This window comes from Cornus florida, unplaced genomic scaffold (assembly GCF_030987335.1).
Source record: "Cornus florida cultivar Cherokee Brave unplaced genomic scaffold, ASM3098733v1 CherokeeBrave_3.0.0_Hap2_Chr01, whole genome shotgun sequence".
NCBI lineage: Eukaryota > Viridiplantae > Streptophyta > Magnoliopsida > Cornales > Cornaceae > Cornus > Cornus florida.
In genome coordinates, this window is record NW_026775571.1 from 42,172,679 (window position 1) to 42,199,358 (window position 26,680).

Sequence of the window (26,680 nt, forward strand, 5' to 3'; positions counted from 1 at the left end):
AGCCGAGCGCCAGGCCCTTAAGCAAGATAAGTGGTAGCTGGCACCATAAGCCGAACGCCAGACACTTGCTAAAAATTTAAAAGCCAAGTAGCAAGTGGCATTCTAGCCGAGCGCCAGGCACTTAAGCAAGATAAGTGGCAGCTGGCACCATAAGCCGAACGCCAGACACTTGCTAAAAATTTAAAGCCAAGTGGCAAGTGGCATTCTAGCCGAGCGCCAGGCACTTAAGCAAGATAAGTGGTAGCTGGCACCATAAGCCGAACGCCAGACACTTGCTAAAAATTTAAAGCCAAGTGGCAAGTGGCATTCTAGCCGAGCACCAGGCACTTAAGCAAGATAAGTGGCAGCTGGCACCATAAGCCGAACGCCAGACACTTGCTAAAAATTTAAAGGATAAGTGGCAAGTGGCATTCTAGCCGAGCGCCAGGCACTTAAGCAAGATAAGTGGCAGCTGGCACCATAAGCCGAACGCCAGACACTTGCTAAAAATTTAAAGCCAAGTGGCAAGTGGCATTCTAGCCGAGCGCCAGGCACTTAAGCAAGATAAGTGACAGCTGGCACCATAAGCCGAACGCCAGACACTTGCTAAAAATTTAAAGCCAAGTGGCAAGTGGCATTCTAGCCGAGCGCCAGGCACTTAAGCAAGATAAGTGGCAGCTGGCACCATAAGCCGAACGCCAGACAGTTGCTAAAAATTTAAAGCCAAGTGGCAAGTGGCATTCTAGCCGAGCGCCAGGCACTTAAGCAAGATGAGTGGCAGCTGGCATCATAAGCCGAACGCCAGACACTTGCCATAAACAAACACACGGCAAAGTTAATATAAAAGAAGAGAGAGAAAAGGTATATATGTATTGAGAATAGGTTGAACAGAGCACAACACAAAGGAAAAAAGGAAAAAGAGTTTTGTCATTTCATTCATAATAAGCATTGAGTTTACAAAAAATGAGATATCCAAGTCACATCGTTATAAAAAGGTATGGAATCAAAGAGTCCGGAGGAGCCCTAGCTAGCTGCCTTAGTACCGACAGCATCCTGGTTGTGCCGACCCGCCTCCTCGGTCCCATCAGCCGTCTCACCCTCACGAGGTAGGGAATCAAGATGAATGACAGAATCGTTCGGCTGGGGCTCAACGTCAGCAGTGGCTATGGGAGGTACCACAGTTGACGATTGAGGAGCGGTCAGAGGCAGAGCGGTAGGAGGAGCTGTAATGATCCTTGAGGAAGCAATGTCCTGGCACTCATCAAATATGCGCTCCGCTTCGGTGGGTTCTGGGTTGACATAGACCCCCAGAGGGTCGATCCTTAAATCCTTGTCGACCTCATCTGGAGTGGAGCTGGTCTGTCCCTCATCCGGAACTCGGTCGGAGAAACCTTCTCGGAATCCTTGAGCATATCTAAGAGCACCGACCCTTGAGAACCGAGCATGAAGAGCCACCATCCCACCGTTCACTCTGCTGATCGCATCAATCAGAGAGGTACGCTCGTCCAGAGCTCTCTTCTCAAAAGCCATCCGAGCAGACTGTTCATCAGCCAGAAGGCGCTGGAGCTCTGCCTTTTCGTCTCTGATTGAATCACGCTCAGTCTGCCAGACGCTCTTTTCAAGCTGGAGGGCATCCTTCTCATCCTGAAGAGAGTCATTCTCCTTCTTCAGGACATCTCTCTCTTGTTCAGTTTTTTCAAGCCGAGCCAGTACCTCGGTATTCTTGATGGCGAGAAGGTCGTTTTCTTTATTAGCCACCTCTAGGCTATCAGAAAACTTACGAGCCCTGGCGTTCCCCATCTCTACCTGCTTCTGCATAGCCATCATTCCGAACAATGTCTGCATAGATGTACATTAACAACGGTTAAGCCAATTGTCAGGTCGGGCGAAGGCAAGACCAAATAATATGAGAGAATTCATGAGTTGGAAAATAAAAGTCACCTCCATAGCAGATTGGGGAAAGCAGCTGAACACATCCTTTTGGGATAGGCCTTTCGCCGCCTCAAGGTCTTTCGGAGTCCACATGCTCCTATAGTACGCCATGGCGGTCTGGCCATCCTTCAGCATGGTCTCGTTCGGTTTCACGAACGTCCCATCCGTTCGGGTGTACCGAGGGGCCCATGGTGGTAAGGTGGGGAGAGAAGGGGGGCCTGAAGCAGAAGCAGAGGCACCAGCTGCAATAGGCCCGGAGGGGGCAGGAGCTCTGATCGGGCGATGCAAGAGAGCACCCGGCCCGGAGACCCGGGTCCTTCTTATGAGAGGTTCCTCCTCAGGATCGATTCCACTGTCAGGATGAGGCGTTTTGCCTCGTTCTTTGTCCCGAGCGCCCCCCGCGGCAGCAGGGGCTGTGGTAATAGGGGGAGACGCGCTCGGGTTGGCAGCGGGGGTGCTGACAACAGAGTTAATAGCCACCATGCTCGGGGTAGTGTCAGAGATGGTGGCTGAGGAAGAGGCTGATGCTGGAGAGAAGGTTGCCCCAGCAGCAGGAGTGGCTGGGGGAGTATTTTTCTTCCTGCCAAAAGAAGGAATCTGAAGCCTGCTCATGTTGTAGCCGAGGGATGAGAGCGCTAGGAGGTTGTCTGAAGTGAGGAGGTCTGAGCAGGAAGGAATATCGTTCAGAACGTATTTCTTCAAGTAATTACTCCTATCCCTGCAAACACTGTAGCTCAAGTCATCACAAGGTATTCCTAAGGAACGGCATAAGAAAGTACAAAAGCGGGGAACGCATGTTTCGCAGGGGCAATCATGTTTGTGAGATTTGAATTTCTTATATGAGGAAACAGAACAGACACCAAAGGCGCTCGGGATTGGGTAACCCTCTGCAGCCGGCGAAGACCAAGCCCCACTAATGCCCACGATATTATCCCTCCAACCCTTTTCAGATTTTATTGTGTCCGTACATATGGACATCTTCTCGAACGGGTAGAGGTGGTAGAAGGGCTCGTTAGTTCGGATCTTACTGACCTTATAACACAGAAGAAGATCTATGATGTCAAGGTCCAGATTTCTGTCACGCATCAACAGAAGCATAACGGATATGATTCTAAAGAAATTGGGGTTTACCTGCAGGGGGGATATCCCCAGTCTATTGAAGACATAACTAAAGAAAGGATGCAGAGGGAACCTAACGACATTCAATTGAAGGTTCGTGAATAAGACTTCGCCGGGCAGGAGGCCGGCACTGGTCATAATATTAACATCCTTAGGGCAAACCCTAACTTCGATGTTGTCAGGAAGTCTAAGTCTCATACGAAGAACATCTAGATCTACAACCATGGTGGAAGTGTTTGAAGGATCTAGAAGGGGTAAAAAGAAGCCTGCCGAAAGTAAAAAGGAACGAAACTAACCTCTGAGGTAGAAAGCAACAAAGAGCACTGTAAGACCGCTGGAAGAACGACTCTTGAAGGATTTCACCGGAAAAAGCTTAGCGCTGTTCTAAAAAGAGAGAGATTTGACTGATGATGGAGACGGTAAAAAGGCATGGAGTGGCATTCTAGAGCCTTATAAAGGCGAGGGGGACCCGAGGGCCGAAGCGTCAGGAAGGTGAGAACTTCATCGAGCCCCGGAACATTGATTCTGGATCTGACCTTCCGTTCCCCCATGTGGGTTTCTCGAGCCATCAACGTCATGATGAGACGCCTTCAATAATTACCCCCTTATTAAACAAGGGGTAATTATGGGGGCAGTTGAGGAGGCCCGATAGGACATGGGCCGGATGTGACTTGCAAACGCGGCATTGAGTCCGTACAGGTGGGTCAGGCCCATAAAAAAGGCACTACCATATGGGCCGAACGCGCATAGGCCCATCAAAGAGGACCGGGACTCATGGAGGAACGGGCCTAGATCCAGCAGTCCATCAACATTTGTAAACCTCTATAAATAGGAGGAGTAAGGTAAGGAAAAGGGGATCTTTTTGGGTTGAGATATAGGAATTCTAGAGAGAGAGTGGGAGAAGGAATTTCTTGTATCTTCACATTGTAATCCCAAACATCCCAAATCGGCAATTCAAATCCCGCGATTTCCAATACCAAAACAAACCCAACCCAACACCCCCAACAACGAATTTTATATTAAAAAATGATGAGAACAGAGATAAACAAGAATAATTAATGTATAACTGTAGAAGGTCGCTGGCATCCTTTTTTTTTTTTTTTTCGCATTGATCGAGTAATTCTACCTCCGTCCCAAAAAAAAGTGTCCTTAATGGAAAACTCTGTCAGCTCAACTGGTGAGAGTCACGATTCTCTAAAAGTGTCACTTTTTATGGAACAGAATGAGTAGAAAATACTGATTTAAAAAAACATTTAATAGGAAAAAAAAAATTCAAACTCTCAAGAGCTCAATTTAATTACTCCACTACTGAGAAGGAATTGCTAGCGGTTGTCTACGCCCTTGACAAGTTTCGGTCATATCTCTTAGAATCCCAGGTCATTTTGTTTTCCGACCATGCCGCTCTAAGCCATCTTTTGTCGAAAAGGGAAACCAAGCCTTGCTTGATAAGATGGATCCTTCTTCTTCAAGAATTCGATTTTGAGATCAAGGACAAAAAAAGCTCTGACAATGTGGTCGCCGATCATCTTTCTAAGTTGCTAATTGAACCTTCCAATGATCTTCCAATTCATGATTCATTTCCCAATGAACAATTATTTCATATCTCCAATGAGAATTTGTCGTGGTTCGTCGACATCGTGAATTACCTTGCTATTGGCAAACTCCCTATCACTTGGTCCAAGCAAGAAAAGGACCGTTTCTTTACCAACATCCGGAAATATTATTGGGAAGACCCAATTTTGTTTCAGTATTGTCCCGATCAAATCATTAGGAGATGTGTGTCGGAGAGTGAAATTTTGAGCGCCCTTGTGTTTTGCCACACTCTTGCTTGTGGTGGGCATTTCAGTACTAAGAAGACCGTACTCAAGGTTCTTCAAAATGGCCTATTTTGGCCCACTATTCATAGAGATGCCTACAATTTTTGCAAGGTGTGTGTCCGTTGTCAGAAATTAGGATCGATGTCCAAAAGAGACATGATGCCCTTAACTCCGATCCTCATTGTATAAATCTTCGATGTGTAGGGAATTGACTTCTTGGGACCATTCCCAATGTCATATGGCTTTGAATACATCATTGTGTCGAAATGTTGAAGCTTGTGCAACCAAAACGAACGACCACTTCGTGGTTATGTTAAATCAAACATCTTTAGTCGTTTTGGGATGCCTCAAGCAATGATTAGTGATAGAGGAAAGCATTTTTGTAATCTCTTTATGCGACAACTCTTCTTGAAGTATTCCATCACTCACAAGGTTGCCACCCCATTCCATCCACAAACAAGCGGGCAAGTTGAGGTATCAAATAGGGAAATTAAGCATATCCTAGAAAAGACGGTGAATCTGGACCGAAAATATTGGTCAAGGAAACTTAATGATACATTGTGGGCTTATCGAACAGCTTACAAGACTCCAATTGGCATGTCTCCTTATAGACTTGTCTATGGAAAGTCTTGTCACCTTCCAGTCGAATTAGAACATAAGGCTTTGTAAGCAATAAAAAGGCTCAATCTTGATCTTGACAGGGCCGGAGAGAATCATTGACTTTAATTGAATGAGCTTGATGAGCTAAGAAATGATGCATATGACAATGCCAAAATCTACAAAGAGCGTCCGAAAGCATTTCACGATAGTCATACTGTGAAAAAGTCTTTTAAACCCGGGCAAAAGGCATGGCTATTCAACTCTAAGCTCAAATTCTTTCCGGAAAACTCCGCTCTAGGTGAAATGGTCCATATGAGATCATTTTCGTCTCACCTCATGGAGCGGTTGAGATAAAATGCTTGAAGGATGAAAAGACCTTCAAAGTGAATGGCTAAAGGTTGAAACCTTACATTGAAAGACATACCATTTAAAGGGATGTGGGATCCATCCTCTTGGTGGATCCCATATACTTGGATTGATGAGCGTTATCGGCGTCGCCTAGAGACGTTAAACCTAGTCATTTTAAGGTTTCTAAACCCTAAGTTCTTGTGTATATTCCCTACTTCATTCTACATTTCCTAGTCGTATGTTACTTCATTGGATCTTAACATGGATTTTTTGCACTTCCATTTCAAAATGGGGTAATTTAATGCCTGTTGGATCGATCGAACCATGGGTTGGATCGATCGAGGAGTCTAACATTTACAAAAATTCTTGGAATCCCAATAACCATGCTCTCAATTTGACCGTTCGAGTTTTGACCCAAAAATCAACTCTCGATTTGACCGTTCGAAGTTTATTCATAATCGATCCAATTATTTTATGATCGATCCAACTGTTTCATGATCAATCCAAGCATCAGCATGATCGATCACAGTTCCATACTTAGAAAATTTTTGAAAACGTCTAAATACATGCTCTCGGTTTGACAGTTCGAATTTTGGGCCAAAAATCATCTCTCGATTTGACCGTTTGAACTAGTTCGATCGATCATGCCTGATCAATCCAAATCTATGATAGATCTCAGCTTTGACCCTTTGACTTTTCATTTTTCATTTTTCAATTTTTCATTTTTTATTTTCTTTTATTCAAAAAAAAAAAACTTTTCAAATTTTATAAAAAAAATTCAAAAATTTTCAAAAAATAGGTTGTCGTTTCACCTTCGCAGTGTGATCGATTCAAGCATTAGCATGATCGATCACACCCTTCCTTGGATTGATCGAACCGAAGGCGTGATCGATTATAAGCGGCCATAACAGTTTTATAAAAGCTTTCCAATGGTCACTTTGGCCATTTTTTCTGGCCATCCAAGCGATTCAAGCTCTCGTCTTGCTTTCTTTCTCTACTCCACTCAAATTCGAGCCTCAATCTCAAGGATTCGAGGCTTCTTAAGCTCGACTTTCATCATCTACCTCTCTCCACTTCTCTCCTCGGTTCAAGGTTGGTGTAAGTTCATTTTTCTTTTGTTTTTGCTTTATTTTTCCTTGTTCTTGTGTATAGTATGTTAGATTAAGATGTTTATACGCCTTGTATCTTTCCATCTTTTGTTTCAAAGCATGTTTATATCATTTTCGATTTTCCGAAATAGTAAAGGGGGTCATAGGCCTAAAGGTGACCATTTTTGTGCTAAGTTGAAGTGTACATGGGGTCACGTGCCTTCAAGTGACCACATATCTGAGCCCCGTGTCGTCCATGTCATGGATCAAGCTCTTTTTGGATTTACAGTTAATTAGCCAAGGTCATGATCGATCACACATGATCGATCGAACCAAGGGCATGATCGATCACACATGTTTCATGATCGATCGAGCAAGCCAGTTTTGCAATGCATGTTCCCCCAATCTTGCCCCGTGTTCCATGCTATATCATTTATGCCCAATGCTTGTATTTTCCACATTGGTAGCATACCGTACTTGTTTATGTCGTGACGTTCTTTACTTTGTCTTTGTTATATGCAATGCATGCTATTTTGTCAGAAATTTCTAAGTTACGGGATTATATCTAGACTTGCATTGTTGGCATTCATGTGATTATTTGTTAAGATACTTACTTTGTGCTATATTTTAAGTTGGTTTATCTATCTTTATCTGAAAAACGTGTTGCTTTCATTTTGTACTTCAATTCTTTGTATTTCGTATCAATTCCTGCTACTGACTTAGAATGCAAGTGTTGACTATTTTGTAGGCCATAGTTTGGCGCAAGACAACTACCAACAGGCAGTATAAGAGGAGAGTCCAGCCCAGGATTGCTCCTCCACTAGACCAGTCATCTCCTCCCGAGGCTACAGCCTCATCTTCATCTGTTCTTGCTCCTGCTTCAGCACCTGTTACAGTTCTACCACCTCTAGGTCAAGCTGTAGTCAAAGACAAGGTATGGAAGAAGTTTTCTAGTCTCGCAATGGAGCACAAGACCAACTTCTTCGAGGATAATTTCTCTACATCCGAGGAGACCAAGTGGTCTTATGATGAAATCTACAGGTGGCATATCAACCCTATTCTTGCCTTGTCACAGTAGTGGTGTATCCGAGGCTTGTCTACATTTTCTACCAGCATCTCCAGCTGGGTTCGACCAACCTTGCAGAGTTGGTTACTTCCTATGAAGCGCGGACGCGGAACACGAGTACGACACGACACTGATACGGCGACACGGTAAATTTCAAAAAAATAGGACACGGACACGACGAGGATACTCCTATAAAATAATATATATATATATATATATATATATATATATATATATATATATTCAAAATCCACAATACCATAAATCTTACCTTCCCCAAAAATATACTGCAATAAAAGAAATACTTCTATTAATTAAGAATGAAGCAAAGTCATCAACAACTTTATAGTTTACATTTTACACACATTCACAAATATAATTGTTCCGATTTCTTTATGTTTTTCTTGCTACAGTTTAAAAGTTTATTAAATTCTAGTACTGAGATGAATGAATCAAATAAAAAAATAAATATGATGGAATCATAAAATTTAATAGAAGTAGAAGTTCAAAATCTCAAACAAAAGAATCAAAAGAGTTAAACTTCTAAAATTACATTAGGTACCCCATTTTTCTTTAAAAAAATTACAAAATATACCCCGCCGTGTCCAGTACGTGTCCCCCGCGTGTCCCAGCCGTGTCCACCCCGTGTCCCCCGCGTGTCCCAGCAGTCTCCACCTCGTGTCCCAGCTGTGTCCACCCCGTGTCCAATAAAAAATAATTTTTGGACACTTCACAGAAATGTCGGACACGTGTCCGAGTCTTAGACATGCGTACAGGACCCCTGAGAGGGGTGTCCGTGCTTCATAGGTTACTTATATTGATGGATATACTATTACTATTACCGTCACTGTCGAGGCCCTAGAAAAGGCCTCTCACTGCCCCCATTTACCTCCAGCAGGGGTAGACTTCCCCGTTCTTCAGAGACTAACAGATGCCACCATGGTTTTGGCTCTGAATAGTGAGAACATAGTTACCACTAAATATGCCAACCGGTCAAGCTTACCATTGAGTCTACGGTTTATCGATCATGTTCTGTACTGAAATGTTTACATGGCTGGATATAAGGTGCAACGAAGAATAGACTTCTTAGCAGCGCTTTATTCTATTCACACAGGCCACTAGTTCTCAGTGCCTACTATCATATGGGGCATAATGCTCAAGATCTATGATGAGTACATTTCAAAGGCCCAACCCCAACGGCCTAAGTTTCTGCCCTTCGTATACTTGATCACCCAGATTCTTATTGATCAGAGATATCCCTTCGCTCCCGACGAGCTGATAGATGAGGGATCCTGCCACTATCAGTGGAAGGACTGGAGTAAGAGCTACAATGCTCTTATAAAGGTTGCTCCACCAGCAGACCCAATAGATCCCACAGACCTAGTTCATGATCCTCCAGTTCCATCTCAGTCTCCATCTTACGATGGCTAGGACGTGCAGCAGTCTGATGCTGACTCGCGTATGCATGATCAGGAGGATGACCTCGTCATTCCCGATCTCAAGCCACCATTTGTCATGACCAAGGAGCACTATCAGTCCTTTCAGGGGAGCATTTCTTGTCTATAGGACCGTGTTACTATTCTGCAGGACTGTGTGATTACGCTTCAGTAGGATATAACCAACTTGCGAGGAGAGGTTCGGGGCATCATTGCTTTGGGTACCGAGTTGCAGATTATGATGGCCAATTTGTCTAGAACGTTTCGGAGTTCTTACTCCGCGCGACCATCATCCTCTACATCATAACTTTATCTCTCTGTCTGTCATTATATACCCGTGTATGATACATTTTGATATTTTGTAGTCAGTCTGTTGGCCTTATTCATTGTGATGTATTTATGACTGCTATTTTTAGATATTTCGGATATTTGTGCATACTTCTCTTTACATATATATGATGTTAATTCCGATATCAGGTACATTGCAGTGACCATTTGAGATATCCATTTCTCTCTTCTTAGGACCTTTTTTTTATCCATATCTCTATCTCTGTTTTTACTGCCTTTGCATGCATATTGCACACCTATCCTATCCCATTTGTTATTTTGACGAGGTTTGTCCCAGTGTGATCTTTTTAGGACCATAGTTGATCCTAAGTTTGGGGGGGGGGGGGGGTACTACCACCCATTTCGGATCCTTGCGTCCTTGTTTCATCTTGCCATTGTTACACTGGTGTACTCTTTCCCTCTTTTTCATTGTTCTCATTGCACATTGAGGATAATGTGTAGTTTAACTTTTGGGGTAAGGTGGACCTTTTGAATTCATTTCAAAATTCTAAATATAATATGTGCATGTGAGATTTGAGATTCATTTTCGGTCCATAAATGGCTATGATTTTGATCTTTTGAAGTATAGTTGCCTTGGAATGACAAGTTTTGAGAGTGCAATACTTATTGTATACTTTAGGATGTCATTTAGGGGTAAAATTTTAAAATTTTGATATCATGCTTGCTTTAGTGGTCCACGTCATCTTCCTTGTTGAAAATGCTTTGAAAATTGATTCTAAAGTACTACATTTGCACAGGCGCACGCTAGCATGCAATTTGTGGGGTACATGCTTAGTTGATTATTGTTTTGGTTATATCCCATTTGAGTTGGTAGGGTTTAAAAAATCATCATTCTTGACAAAATGACCTTGCATGCTAAATAACAAACTTTTTTCATCGAGTAACCGGGATTCGTGCCTCGTTAAGCATTGAAATCTCACATTAAAAAGTGGAGGGCCAAATTGAAATAAGAACTTTTTTTACCGAGTAACCAGGATTTGTGCCTCATTAAGCATTGAATTCTCAAGTCAAAAAGTGAGAAGTCGGGAAATGAAAAGTGAAAGTTGTTTTAATTTGTAGCTTAGTTGATTTGAGCTTTTAAGTCTTTAGGAGTGTTTTTACATCTAATGCCCTAAAGCCGTCCGGTTTGGGAGTCATTGACCTGACGTTTGTCACACAAATCTTCTAGAAAGCTTAAAAGATCTTTAAATTACACCATACTCTTATCTTCGATCCCATTGGAAAATATATATATATATATATATATATATATATTGATTGAATAAAAGGTTCATTTAAAGTCTTGATGATTGATATTTGAGATGTGTGCTAGTTTGAGCCCGGTTTATGATCTTTACATTGATTTTACTAAGATAACAACATATTTTGATGCTGGTTCACTCAAAAAGGATGCTAGAGTTGATTTCAATTTGCATAATTAACTTGTTTGATGTGTGGGGACTATATTTGCTTGCATGATGTTGAGATATCAAGAATAGCTTAGAAATGGCTGAAATTTTCATACTCGAGGTAGCCTTCTCCCAACACTTGCTTGAATTGTGTTAATGCTTCTTAAGTGAGAAAGAACCTTTGATGTTTATGGGTATCATTTCTGAAAACCCTCACGAGACTTCACTCGTTAACTAGGGGTAACCTAGGGGTTTAAAAGGTTTGTTGCATATGCTAAATGCAACCGCGTTATCTTTTTATTGCTTTATTTATTTTAGTTGTATAGTTGTTTCTCTTTTATTTTATTCTTTGCGCATTGCTAAAGGACTAGCAATATTTAATTCTGGGGGTGTGTTAAGTGCTGAAATATGCACATTTCAACCCTAATATTGAGTATAATAGAACCTTATTCTATCTTTATTTTTCCACTTTAGTCTTATTTTGTGTTTTTTCCCTTTTCAGGTGTATAAGGTTGAAATGCCCTAACTCAGATGTTTTAGAGTATTAAGAGGATCAACCAAAGTCTTGGTGGAAAAATGGAGCAAAAAGGAGGTTGAAGCTGCAAAATTTCCTTTTGGATTGATCGAACCAAGTCACGATCGATCACACATGATCAATCCAGCCCGATTCCATGATGGATCAAAGGCCTTGTTCTTATCCAAATAAATGCCTTTGTCCTTATCCAAATAAAATATCTTTCATCATTTATGATCGATCAAATCCTTCCATGATCGATCACAAACATTGTTCTTATCTTTATAAAAATATCGAGACTTTATCCTTATCCACATTAATAGCTGTCACCTACCCATGATCGATCAAACTTGCCTCAAAATCTATGAAAAACATAATTGAACCCTCAATTCAGGGGAGCTCGTGGTGCAATCATTTGAGGATCCTAGTGCATGAGGTCAGACCATTTGGAGGTCACTAGAGCCACCTATGTAAAGGAATTAGCCCTTTTTAGTAAAAGAGGTTGGGCACTTGGCAAGGATTAGGATATTTTGGGACATTCTCTCTCTACATTCACACACACTCTTTCTAAGGTTTCAACCAAGAAAGAATAAAAAGAAGACAAGTCAAAGCTTAGAAATGGATTGTGAAGCTACCTCGATGACATCTACCTTCTTTATGAATGGCTAGTTTTTCATTTAGAGCTTGGATGAGCCCTAAACATGTGTAATTAAACCTTTGTCTTTCAATTTTGGGGATTATTAATTGTAATTAGTGCTATGATCTTGTGAATTCAAACTTAGTTGTACCAAGGTTTATACTGATAATTCTTTTTAGTGATTATTTATGTTGGTTGCATGTTGTCTTATGTGTAATTAATTGAGGATTAATCTCTACACTAAGTGTTTTTTATAATTGTGCTTAGTGATGGCCATGCATGGTTCTTATTGGATATAATTGTCAACTAGTTTGATTGGTTATGCTTAGTCTTGATGGGTTGTACTACACCTTAGATTAATTCTAGTTAGGTAGATAATTCATACTTGAATTTGATAGTACATGCTTATTATTGCAATTTCTATTATCCTCTTGATTTGATGTATGCTTGTAGCCACATTTTGATTACAATAAGTTTTCCCCATTAATTGAAGGCACTTGGTTTAGTTGCACGAGCTTAATGGTGCATTCTATGCCCTAAGCCTCTCTTTTTATCTATAAACTCAATTTAATCTAGTTTTAATTTCAATTACATGTTCACATTATCTCACATTAGTTTAATCAACCAAGCAAATATCTTTTCAATCTCACGCTCATTAATGTCAAGTTAGATTCCATACCATAATCCCTATGGACTATCCCTTCTCACTTTATACTCACGTATAAGTGTTTTATGACTTTTATAAATGTAAAAGTTGATGTCCACTTAGCACATTCTTAATTCTAAATATTTAAACACAATTTTTGTGGTAAACACAATAGTTGCATCAATTTTATAAATGTAAAATTGACTTTCAAAGCTTCCAAAATTACATTCATATTGACCTTGTGAAGTGACCTCTCACAAAGAGACCACATCAAAAATGGGTGTTGTATAAGGCATAAGGTCAATAGCAAACTCCACCTCTATATGTGGTGGTAACTCCGTTAAATCTTTCGGAAACATATCTAAAAAATCACACACAACAGCCGGATACACGTCCCCATTAAAATTATCATCATCAACTAAAAGACTAGCCAAGAAAAAATCACGACAATCTCGGCCCTTAACACTATAAAACGAAGAAATGAGGGAATCACTCCAATCTCCTACAAAACAAAAACAATCCCCTTCCGGAGTATAAACTGATGCCTTGCCCTTGAAATAATCGATAACAGCTTAAAACGATGCAAACCAATCCATCGTAAGGATGACATCAAAACCTGTTATCTCAAGAAGAATGAGGTCAAACTCGAGTGTCTGTCCTGCAATCGTAATGGCATAACCACGACAAACTCTATTAAGAATAACTGAAACCCTGATAGGCGTATCAACATTGAGTGGCTTATCTAACTGACTAACCTCCAACCCCAAAGCATGTGCAAATGATGATGCAATAAATGAATACGATGCACCTGAATTCATCAACACGCTACCCCAGGAATAGAACACAAGAAACATACCTCTAACAACGGATGGACCAGATGATGGCTCAGCTGGATAAGTAGCCGGAATAACTGTATACATTTGACCTTGGGTCCTTTGCCCCTGAAAACCACTGGCATGATAGTCGGACTACTGTATATGTGCATTAGATGGAGCCCCCCTAACTAGTCGTGAGCCTTGAGACATTATGGCTGGCTGTGGTAGCGGTGGTCAAAACCCTGACTGAAACGTGGGAGACTATGTTGGCCTCTGCTATGACCCCCTACCACTGACTGTACTACCACCCCGTTGTGGACAGTCCCTGGCTTGCTGGCCATACCTAAAACAACTTCTTTGAACTGACTGAATCTGTGGACATTATGTCTTATAGTGCCCGGGCTGCTTACACTTGAAAAATATCACTTCTGGTCTAGACGACCTTAAGAAAACTAAAGCTGCTGGTGCAGATCTAGCTATTTACTCACTCTTATGCTTCTTTTGTGTATGAACCTCAGAAGTAGTACTCGCACTCCTGCCCTGTTTGTATGACTCTTGTATAGCCTATCTACTCTTGCTCTCTGCCTCAACAACTAAGGCCTTTCTTACTGCCTTTGCATACTCTGTCAACTTTGCCGTTGCTACTGCCAGCCTAATAGTGAAATTAAGGCTATTAACAAACTTCAATGTCTTCTCTTCCTCATCATTAGCTATCTCCAGTTCAAACCAAGAGATAGATGTGAACTTGTTCTCGTACTTTGTAACTGACATGTTCCCTTGCTTAAGATTGACAAACTCTGTCCTTAATTCCCTCTTCTTGGGAACCAAAAAATACTTCTCATAGAAAAGTTGCTTGAAAACATCATAAGTTATAGTAGTCACATCATAAGTGTGAGTTATGGTTTTCCACCAAATCTCTGTATCATCCATGAAATTGTAAGTTGCCAAAATGATCTTCAACCAATCCGATGTTTCTCTACCCTATCAATGAAATTATCCACAACAAGCAAATCCGAACAACCTTCAAACAATGTCGGCATCAACTTCACGAATCTAAAAATGAAATCAAGAGTCTTTTCCGACTTGGATTTCTTTGGTTGTAGAACTAGTTGATGTGCCGGTTGCGGAATGGTGGCAACGATAGCCCAAAATACATCCTAGAAAAGATGGTTAAGGTTTGCCTGACCAAACCCTCACCCATATTAATAGATGCCTTTACATTCCCCCTCATAGATAGTACCCCTAGGTGGAACTAAGTCCTTAAGAAGTGTCTCTTCATCAACTTGTTCCGCGGGATTTGAGCTACAACTTTCCCCAGCATCACCCTTTGTTGGTCTATCAACCTTTGGCTTAAGACGCTTTTAAAATGGTGGCATGATGCTATAAAACAAGAAAATAAATCAATAACAACAACACTAACAATCTGTCCGAGAATGACATCCTCAAACAACTCACTCGTCAATAATGATAACACTTAAACATTTAATATGCATCAATTAAATCATAAATCTCAAATCATTTAGCACACATGCTTTAATTCACATAAACATCTCATATACATGGCTATGTAACAAATACTTTAACATTTAAACATGTGAGCACATAACAAGTAAGCATGCTTCTCAAAACATTAAACACTTAAGCCCCAAACACATAGTCAATGCAAGTCAACCTTCCGCCCCATCTAGGTAAACCATTACCCATCGTCCTAAAGGTTTTCAAACCTTTGCTCTGACACCAAATCAGTAATGACCCAAATTCGGGGATCCGGATTGCTAACCGAGTTTTACCCGAACCCGAGGACATACAAGGGTACTATGGTCATTTTGCGTCGAATTAATACTTAAAGACCCATCAAGGGTAAAATAGTTATTTAACTCAATTATAATGGTTCAATACCTAAATGGGTAGAATGGTCATTTACTAAGATCACCCAATGATTAAGATGAAGTCCAGGGGTAACAAGGTCATTTCACGTCATTATGGTGCTTCTAGAATCTTTAGGGGCATAACTGTCATTTATTACATTAAATTTTAACTTACAAACTCTTTAAGGGTAAAACTATCATTTTCTATGGTTAATATAGGCTTTGGGTGAAGTCTGGGGGTAATCAGATAATTATACATAAATCTGGGGGTCAAACTGTGAATATTAAACCATCTGTATGCACAAATGGTCCATCCTACCGTTTAGATGGAAAATCCAGTGAGGGTGTCAAACTAAGGGACCATATGTGCGCACAGATGAGGGCATCTAATAGCACAGATGACCATCTGTGCGTACAGATGGAAGCATCTAATCACACAGATAAACATCTGCGCACACAGATAGAAGCATCTGTTTGCATAGATGGTTTCTAGATCTGATCTAAACGTTAAGATAACCCCATCTCATCGTTTAGATCATGCACAAAACTAATGTGATCGAATATATAGATCACTTCCCAAATCCATCCATTTACATCCTAAACTCAATAATCACAAAAAATATAAGTCCCAAAACATCATCAAACTCATAAAAAACGCATATAATCTTAAAAAATAATTCATTGATTCATCATTTAAAGATTAAAAACTTTCATGATTCATTACATATATACCCCAAAAGAATACTCATTTCCCAAAAGAATAGATTTACAAAACAATAAGGCCTCTATGGCCATGATTACAAAAGCTTCACTTGAAGCTAACAAAAGAATAAAGTTAAATTACATGATTCCATTGTTTATGTAATTACATTCCAAAAGATAACAAAATGCATCAACAACTCTTAAGCTTACGGGGTTGCTCCTTCTATGGTGTGTGCCGTCCCAATGCACCAAATTGTATGCAAAAATGGAATGTAGTGTGGCCAAGTTTGAATTTATAGAGTGCCATTACCCCTTCTAACTACAAATATAGCTAGGTTGAGTAGGGATCGTCCCAAAGGAAAAGGGGCAGTATTTGTATGGAAACAATGTTGGATTAGTAGGTCGAGTGATCAAAAGATGGTTTGTTGGTTGAGTTAAACTACAAATTAAACTAGACAAATACAACATAAAACAACTAAATTGAGTAAAGTGTAGAGAATGAGAGAGAAGTCTTGGGACTTAGAGGCCACCACTAAACATCACATTCCTAGACATTCAATGTTTAATGGGTGAGGGGGATTATATATTACAATACCAGTATGTGTCATTGATTGAATCAATAAGCAATACACATCATCAAATTAGAGAAATATACTACTTGCATTCATAAGTATGGAACATCAAACAACAAGTATGTATTGTCCTCCCATCTAAGAAAGTAAAACAACTACACTACAACTAAGCTAGGGACATGAAAATTAAACTAATTAAACTAAGGAAGAGGCACAATCCATCAAGAAATGAGTATGAACCATCAAATAAACCTCAAGAGTATCCATTTAAACATCATGTCTTGACCATCACTAGATTCATAGCATCAACACACATAGACATGTATCAATATCACAAAACCTAGATATAAACACATGAACATCTATTCTAGCATACATAGACATATGCATGGAATGAAATGATCAATTGGAAGTATTAAACTACACAAATCATGGTAAAAACAAGATATATATATATATATATATATATATATATATATATATATATATATATATATATATATCAAAGGTCAAGACAAGAATTACAACACTAATCCCAATTAATTACAAAACATCAAAGTCTAGGAGGCATGCTTAGGGTTAGCTCTAACCCCAAGAAGATGTTTAGCCACTCATTGATGTTATCATCCAACCCTCAAAGGCTATCTCTATGCTAGAAATGATCTTCTTCCTCTTTGGTGGAAACCCTAGAAGAGAGGAAGAACTTTCCCAATTTGTGTATATCTCTCTCTAATCTCTAGCCAAGTCTCCCTAATTTAACCAACCTCTTTACTTAAAATAGCTAAAATCCTTATATAGGTAGCTCAAATGTCACACCTAATGGTGACACCTTGTGCACTAGGACTTCCCAATGATTGCACCACGAGCACACATTTAATTTGGCTTGAAATCAACTTTTCACGCAACTCGAGGTAGTTCGATCGATCTTAAGGTTGGTTCGATCGATCGAACCTTGGCGGCGCCTTTTTGGAATAAAGACAAGGTTGAGATATTTTTGGGAAGAGGACAAAAGTGGTAGGTGAGGATAAGATCAAAGATGTTAGATCGATCGAAGAAGGCATTTTGCTGAGAATAAGGACAAAAGGCTCAATCTATCTTAGCATTGTTGGAACGATCACTGTGTGATCGATCTGTGTGATGCCCCTCGAATCCGAGACACGGGTTGATCAGGCCCAGGCCCAAACCCGAGGGATAGCAACTAATTAAAGTATTTTAAATCGAACACGGAATACAAAGTGAAATACGAAATAATATAATAAGCTGAAAGAAACTAAAAGAAAACCCTTGTATCATAATTAATCAAATCCGATAATCCAAAACTCCATAAGTTTACAACTCGAGAATCCATCCATTGGACCCCTTATTAAAATTCTCAAACCAAAACTGAAGTAACTGAAATAAAGTCTAAAGCTAACATAGAGAAGATTCCTACATAATCGGAGAAATGAATATCTGTATCTGCTCTGCACGTCCAAGGTCTAACCCTGGAACTGACGAACACCTGAAAAATAAAGGAGTGGGTCAGGCCCACATGCAAGTCCTGATCTACTACAATTTAAACAGTAATCCGATACGCAGATACATCCTAAGAAGACTCAACAATATCTAGAGTAGTCCATATATGTATATAGTACACACTATAGGACGCTCACTAGTCCAGTAGGTCTGTCTCAGCTTGAATAGAAGGCAACATGCAAATACGCACCCTAAGGTGGGCATGAGTACCTAGACCTACCAGGGAACAACACCTATGTCCAGTTATCCATCCTAGGTAATATACACGCCCTAACCATGGTCATGAGACTCAAGCTCATACCACGACACCATATAATATATATATAAAATCCGTACTCCTCCTAATACAAAATACCATCCATCTGTGTAGTGGTCTGATATATGTATAACAAATCTATCCTGAAACCATAGTAGGTCATTCAATTTATTTGATTGACATGACACAAGTAGGTGATGGACTTAACCTTTATGGTTAATCCATACCTTAATCCAAATTAGGTAGGACTTAGTGTTTTGAACTAATCCATTCCCAATATAGTTAGGTCTTAGTGTTTTAAACTAAGCCATCCCTAATATGACACCGTCCCATACCGGTTCATATATATCCATGTAAGTAGGACTTAACCTTTTTATGGTTAATCCAACTCATTCCAAATTAGGTAGGATTTAGTGTTTGAACTAATCCATACCTAGTATGTCACCGTCTCATACCGGTACATACATTCCTCCAGTTAACATAATTGACCATACAATATAAAGTAGTCATCAACCACACTCCAAAATATACACAAGATAAATTTAATGCATATACATATAATAGGCATTCAATATAGAGCCTAAAATCCAGTTCCAGTAATGTAAACTGCTATATTAAATTTAAGCATTTACATCTTCCAACATAGTCCATGAATTGATACATTTAATAACAATTTAAGTACCAATTAAATCCAACCTAAGTATAGTTGAGTTTAATTAAATCACCATACTTAAAACACTGTAAAACATGATTTATATATATCATTAAATCATATATTAAAACTTTGCAAAGTTCCGGAACATAACTAGCAAAACGGTATGCAACGTATAGATCTATCCTGAGCTTCACAATGTCCAATCCCTATTCCATTTATGAACTATTGTTTCTCTTTGTTATTACAGGTCCACAACAATCCTATAAAACATTTAAAACAATTTAAATGAGGAGCTAACACTCTGTATAGTCCAAACAGTGCACAAAAAAACCAAACTGGTCGTTTAAAACCAAAATCCCAACTGAGCAAGCTAAGTTACAACTGAGCAGCCTAAGTTGCTAACTTAGGGGGCTGAATTGCTAACTTAGGGGCCTCAGTTGCTAACTTAGGCGCCTCAGTTGTGAACTTAGGCGCCTCAGTTAGTGCTGAGGTTTTCCTCTTCGTCTGTTCAGCCTCTGTAAACCCTAAAACTTCATTGTTAAGGCCCATAAGCTTCAACCTAAGTCCCATACGTCTATACTAAATTATTTTAAGTGCTTTAGCAGGCAAAGTTTCAAATCAAACCACAGTTCATGCATAAAGATCACAGAAATAATGAAATCATGAAGAAGCATATAAAATCATGAAACCCTCTGTTTTAATCCAATTAAGCATGCACGACTATTTCATTTTATCATTAGTTAATCCCCTGAAGTCTAGCTAGGCATGCACAGAACACAGATTAAAGGAAAAGAGTAGAACAGAGACTTGCCTCTGATTTCCGATTGGAAATCTAAAACTGTCGTCTCTAGCAACTCCGGCAACGTCAACTGTTGTTATCAACCTCTACCATTCCTAGTTTAATCCAGAACTCCTCCTTGAATCCCTTCCTTAATCTCTTAGGGTTCTCTTAGTATTTTGTCTCACAAAACACACTAGGCTGCTCGTGAATATGGTGAATAGGGTTTACAAAAACCCTTAGCAGACGTATACTTATGTATTTATAGGCTTAAGTTGAAACCCTAAATTAAATCCTAAACCAACTACAAGTCGGTTCAAACCCAGACACAATGAATTTAAGCAAAACCCTAATATAAACCAACTCACATAAATAATTTACTCCATTTAAAATAAAATAAAATCTAATTACATAACCATAAGACTAAAATAATTAACCAAAAACATAAAAATAAAACCATTTATTTAAATACACAATTTAAATAAAATAATCCACAAAGAATGCAAATAAATAAAGAAACAAAACCACTAAGACAAATAAAATAATTAAATTAAGAAAAAAAACATGTAAATAATTAAATTAAAATTCCAGGATTGTCCTTTTAAATTAGGGGTATTACAATCTGAGCTCTGTTCGATCAATCGAAGAGTGTTTCCTTTCTCCAACTTGCTTCCACTTTGCTCATTTCTTTCATTGAGCTTGAGATTGCATCTTTTATGCTCTAATTCAGCTGGATTAACTTATTTTGGGGATAAGTGCCTAAAAATGGAAATAACATGAAATTAGACTAAAACGAGAAAATAAGATAGAATAAGGTACTAGAACGTTCAAGCTTAAGGGGTTTAAATGTGCACTTTTTAAATATTGCTAGTCTTTAGCAATGAACTACAGAGTAAAGGAATAAAATGAACAACTGAACAACTATAAACTAAAAAGTAATAAATGGAAAATGCCACTTTCGTAGGGAACACGATTGCATTTATTGTATGCAACAAGTCTTTTAAACCCCTAGGTTACCCCTAGTGGACAAGTGAAGTCTCATAAGGGTTTCCAAAAATAATACCCACAAGCATTAAGCTCATTCTCACAAAAGAGGCACCACTATTGCAAACAAGTATTGGGAGAAAACGACTCAAGTATTCAATTTTTCAACCATTTCCAAGCAATCTCCCAAAATTTCTGTAACGGCCCTGGTTTTCAAGCCAGCGCATCCTGTGATGAACCAAAGATTGGCCTAATAACGGATCCGAATGCAGAAGTAAAAATAGAAAACAAGACTCTAAGAAGTCAAAGTGACCTTCCATGAGGTCGTGGAACTCAATAAGAACTGATGCGGAAGTAAAAGATCGAAAAATATGACAAATAAGCCCCCAGGGGCAAAATGGTAATTTTCTAAAAATATGAACTAGGGTACCACCGAGCACACCACTGGGAAGACAACAAAAAATTAATCAAGATGGACTCAAGAATCGTATGATTCGGAGTCTGGACGAAGGAGAAACGACATGACGAAGAAAAACGAGCACTTAAGGCAAAAGGGTAAACTGGTAATTATCCAGGAAGATTCGGGTGCAACCAAACACACCGTTGGAAAGATAGCAAAAAAATAGTCAAGTTCAAAAAAAATTTCACTCGATTTGGAGTCCGGACGAGAGAGAAACGAGGGTTTGAAGTTGAGACGTCTCGGCGGCTTGACGAAAGCCATGGCGCGTCCGGCGCCCATGCGCGAGCCCACCGGCGCCCTATGCAGCACCCAATAGCATGCACATGCTGACAGCAAGAAAAAAAAAAAAAAAAAAAAGTGACTTTCCAGAACTGAGGCTTGAAACGGAGGTCGAAATGAGTTTTTTTGGAAAAACACAAAGAAGAAACCCCCCCCCCCCCCTAAAATCAAGTTTTCTACTTGACCACATGGAAGAAAATGAAAAAAACTCATTGTGAAATCCCCAAAATACCCCTACATCAGAACTGGACAAGAGGGCAAAAAGCTACTACAGTAACTGTCCACATCTGAGATTAAAAATGGGCTACCAAACGAATTTTTCGTGAAAAACACGAAGAAGAAACCCCTCCCAAAATCAAATTTCCTACCTGGCTACGGGAAAAAAAAAAATAAAAAAAAAAACTCACTGAAAAATGCCCAAAATGCCCCTTCATGAAATCAGGTCATGAGGGTTAAAAAGCTCCTAAAATGCAAAACTGAAAGCTGAACTTTGCGAGGGATTTTCGGTATTAAGATGACATTTTCTGGAAAAACATGAAGAAGAAACCCCCCCCCTAAAATCACGTTTTTTAAGTGACGTATGAAGACAGGAATTTATTTCTTGAAGGAAAATCCCAAAATGCCCTAAAATCAGATTATGCAATAAAAATATAAAATGAGTCATAGGTGGCTCAAATCACTAAGGATGAGGTTTTTCTTGAAAATGATCATACACGCAAACATAACTTACCCATTAGGACATGGTACAATGGTCCATGGCTTAAAAATATCGCCGATGCAAAATTTGACCTCTCAAACCTCAATGCATGAAAAATGCCATTCAAAGGCAAAAAATGTAAGAATCAAACCTAAATGCAATCAAAAGGCCGTTTGGCCATTGGACACACTTCATGTATATTAAGTAGGTCCTAATGAATATGCTCGTGCACACTTTGCATCACCCGATTTGGAAATGAACCCTTAAAGGCTTGAATTTTATTATTTTAGCCCAAAATGCAAAGTATGAAACTAAAATGCAAAAATGAAAACAAAATGGTGATTGGCCCTTGGCCACACCTCATACATATTAAATGAATGTTAGATAATGAATTTCATATCCAATGCACACTCCGGTGCAAAAATGTTATGGTAAAACCCTAATTTCTCATATATTGTCATTAAAAGCAAGATTTTAACATTTATGACTATACATGAGTTTCAAATATGGTTTGGCCCTTGGCCTCATATCATATACATAAAATGAGAATAAAAAGGTGTGCTTAGGCACATATTACAATTTTAGAATCAAATATACACATTTGACAAATAAGGCTACAAATGGCTTTTCAAGCCAACCTCTACAATAATGAAACCTTCAAGTCCACATATCATCCAAGTATAACGAGAATCTCAACCTTGATTCCTGTACTTGAAAAATGTTCGCACTACGTGAGTGAGTAACATAAAACTACTTGTAGGAAATAAGCATGCATCGACCTAACATTTTACAAGGTTATTACATTAACTTAAAATAATTCAAAAGGGTCATGCCACCTAACGTCTATGTTAAAGGTGAGACTTAGGGAGCATCCTAAGCTACCTTAAAATATTTCTAGCATAAATCACATTATTCATGCAATTCAAACAATATAGAAGCATGCTATACAAAACAACAAGATATAGATCTTCAAAGCCATTGACTTGAAATCTAAAATGTGAAAACAACTAAAGTGGGTCATGCCACCTAACGTCTATGTTCCAAATGAATCTATAGGATCATTCTTAAGCTGCATTTGAACAATATTGCATAGATGTACTTAACAACATCAAAACCTGCAATGATTCATTAGAAATCATAATGCCTGAATGTACTTAGCAACATCAAAACCTGCAATGATTCATTAGAAATCATAATGCCTGAATGTACTTAACAACATTAAATCGGCAATAACAAAAACCACAAGTCACAATTAAACATTGGTTGCCAACTTGGAATTAAATGCGAAATCAAGTAGTGGAAGACTTGGACATCAAATCCTGGATAAAGCCAAGACCTATGGTTACTCCGGGCACTAACCCGCTGGGAATACCACCCTAAGTGCGCACTATAAATGGGAAGAACTCATACCTCCCGCACTAGAACTAAACTCTAGCCATGTCTCTGTAACAATGTCCCAAGTGACTCCAAAATAAATAAGTTAACAACTTATATACGAAATATATATAAAACACGAAACTACATTCCATCCATAAGTAAGTTGTAACCACACAGCTTATGCTCTAAATCCACAACTACTATAGCATGACAAATGTCGAATCTTCAAAGCGCAATTTGTTACGCGCTATAATAACATCACATGTCGAATCTTTAGTGTGCGATTCGTTACACACTATAATAATATAATTCAATATTGAAAACATAAACTAAAGAATCTACTACAAGTCCAAATTCATGATTCAAATATACAATCAATGTCAAACATATGATTAAATCATTAACGCAATAGAAACGGAAATTAATTACCTAACCTAATTAATGTCTCTAAGTTTCAAATCTCAATTAAATGACCCCTAATTAATACATGTTAAACAACATAGCATGGCCATTACATATACCACATCAAAAACTTAATTAGGTCATGGAAACAATAAAGTGGAATTTAATTAAATTATGATAATTAAATCCCTAACTTATAAAGCAACTTCAAATGGTCCCAATTTAATATATGCTAGTATACAAGTCTTAGTCATCACAAATATCAAGTTAAAAACTTAATTAAGCCAATGGAACCTTTAAATAGATTTTAATTAATTCTTTTAATTAAAATCTTTAAATTTTCAAACTTATCCAAATGCTCTCAAATTAAAGAATATTAAAGAACATGCCAAGACTCAATTTAAAAGCATATCACAAGTTATTTCCATGCAAGGTACGGCCATGAGAATTAAACTTTTACTAAAGATAATTGTTAAATAAAAAATACAATTTTTATTCAATTAATGATCGGTTGATAATATGACCTAAATTTAATCAACCTTCGCAATAGCACGAATCATTGTAAAATAGGGCTATTGGTCGGGTAAGTCGAACCACTGGGACTGCGCTAATCTATGGCAACCTAAGTATCTAGAATCATTTTAGAGTGATATGGAGTGTTCATAGAGGATTTGTTGGTTGTCACTTAAGTTATGAAATTAAGATGCATGAACTAAAAACTTGCAAGAATTTAAATGAGATGAAATTCGATTAAAGACAACTAGGGGAGTGAATCCGTCTCCATCCCTATACACATGCTAGATTAGAGCTAAATTGGGGAAAAACAATATATAATGGCCAAGAATTATATAGCAACTCATGGTTGCCATATAATTAACAAGAAGTACATTGAATCACAAACAAGAATAATCCATCAAAGGTGAATATGTTTAGACTACCTAAACTAGAGTGTAGCTTAAACACATATACTTAAATGAAAGACTATCAAGCCCTTGACACAATGATGAAGCACATGAAGGTAGGGATTAAGCATACACCATCAAAGGGCTTCCCTAAGCAATGATCTATCAAAGTCACCTATCAACATGTCATTAAACCATTCCATAACCTAGTTTCCATTCTCACCATGAAAACTCAAGCAACATGATTAATGTAAGAGGTCATCTAAAACAAGATAAACAACTCAAATAAATCATTCATAGCAATATTAACATTCATTACAACAAATGAAGTGCTCTTGGTTATGAAAAGACCATAGCATATACATTGTAATCCCCAAAATAAAGCTAAACTAGATCATGCTTACAAGGGAGGGACTTCATCACCTCCCTAGAGGGTGAGTTAGTTACCCATAGAAGCTTTAGATGAAGGAAAAACCATGCCTTTTCCCTCCATTTTCGAGCTCCCTTCTTGTGGCTTCAAGAAAACCTTCTCTTGCTCTCCTCCCTCTCTCTAGAAATTCTGCCCTTCCAAGATATTTGATAATGAAATGCTCCTTTAGCTTTTGTAGGCAAGAAAACCAACCAAAACCCCTCAAAACAAGGCCCTCCACACATCTTCTACCAACTCCAAAAAGAGGAAATAAGAGATGAGGGTGACAAGGCACAAGTGGGCTGAAAATGAGGACTTCCGGAGGGCATTCTGCCCAATTTTCGAGCGCTCGAAGGTGGCTCTTCGAGCGCTCGAAGCTACTTTCCAGCTTGAGCCACTTTGGCAAAATGACCATAACTTCCCGCTCCGAACTCCAAATGATGAACCGTTTGAAGATTTGGAAAGATAATTCAAAGGTCTACATAAACCATGTTATAATGAAAGTCCAGTTCTGAAGGTTGGAGGGTCAAAAATGAGGAGCAAGGTCGAAATCCATTGCTGCCAGGCTGTTCTGCGCACCTTTGGTGAAAATAGCATAACTCTTTGCTCTGAACTCCAAATGAAGCAAACTTTATGTCTTTGGAAAGCTGATTCATAGCTCTTCATGTTATATGTTTTGATGAAAGTCCAGTTCTCGAGTTTGCTAGGTCAAAAATGGCGATCAAACTCACTTCCCACTGCTGCCAGAACTTCCTTAATGAGCACCATGACATTTAAGGCTTCAACAAAAACTCATTCTTGCTCCTTTTTGGCCAATGAACCTGAAAATAAATATGAACATGCAAATGAAGGCAATCTAAATAAAATAAACAACTAATGGACTTAACTAATGCAAATAAGGGCACTTGAATATGTAATATTCGGCGCTTATCACACCCCCAAACTTACATTTTGCTAGTCCCTTAGCAAAACTAGAATGAAAAAAAAAAAACTTAATGAAATGACAACCAATGAAATGCTTCCCATAGACATCAACCATGGTGAAAAGGAAACATGCATAGCTCAATTACAACTTGAAACAGACAAAAGGT

The 26,680-nt window shown here is 38.8% G+C and overlaps 2 protein-coding genes across 2 annotated transcripts; both read right to left on the minus strand.

Moving 5' to 3' along the window:
* Positions 1–13,172: 13,172 nt before the first annotated feature.
* On the minus strand, positions 13,173–13,838 carry LOC132271262 (uncharacterized). Its single transcript, XM_059772588.1, has 3 exons — positions 13,775–13,838; positions 13,535–13,726; positions 13,173–13,420 (listed from the first exon to the last, which is right to left on the minus strand). The coding sequence occupies exons 1-3, from the start codon at positions 13,836–13,838 to the stop codon at positions 13,173–13,175; spliced, it is 504 nt and encodes a 167-aa protein (XP_059628571.1).
* Positions 13,839–14,297: 459 nt separating this feature from the next.
* LOC132271270 (uncharacterized) lies at positions 14,298–14,663 on the minus strand. Its single transcript, XM_059772600.1, has one exon. It carries the CDS (start codon positions 14,661–14,663, stop codon positions 14,298–14,300), a length of 366 nt encoding a protein of 121 aa, XP_059628583.1.
* Positions 14,664–26,680: the final 12,017 nt, after the last annotated feature.

Excerpts from the sequence above, each read along its gene's own strand:
- LOC132271262 (XM_059772588.1), bottom strand. The coding sequence starts at position 13,838 with ATGTATACAGTTATTCCGGCTACTTATCCAGCTGAGCCATCATCTGGT. Across the intron at positions 13,727-13,774 it reads TGGTCCATCCGTTGTTAGAG|GTGCATCGTATTCATTTATT; the intron begins GTATGTTTCTTG and ends TGATGAATTCAG. Across the intron at positions 13,421-13,534 it reads CATTCTTCTTGAGATAACAG|GAGATTGGAGTGATTCCCTC; the intron begins GTTTTGATGTCA and ends TTTGTTTTGTAG.
- LOC132271270 (XM_059772600.1), bottom strand. The coding sequence starts at position 14,663 with ATGGATGATACAGAGATTTGGTGGAAAACCATAACTCACACTTATGAT.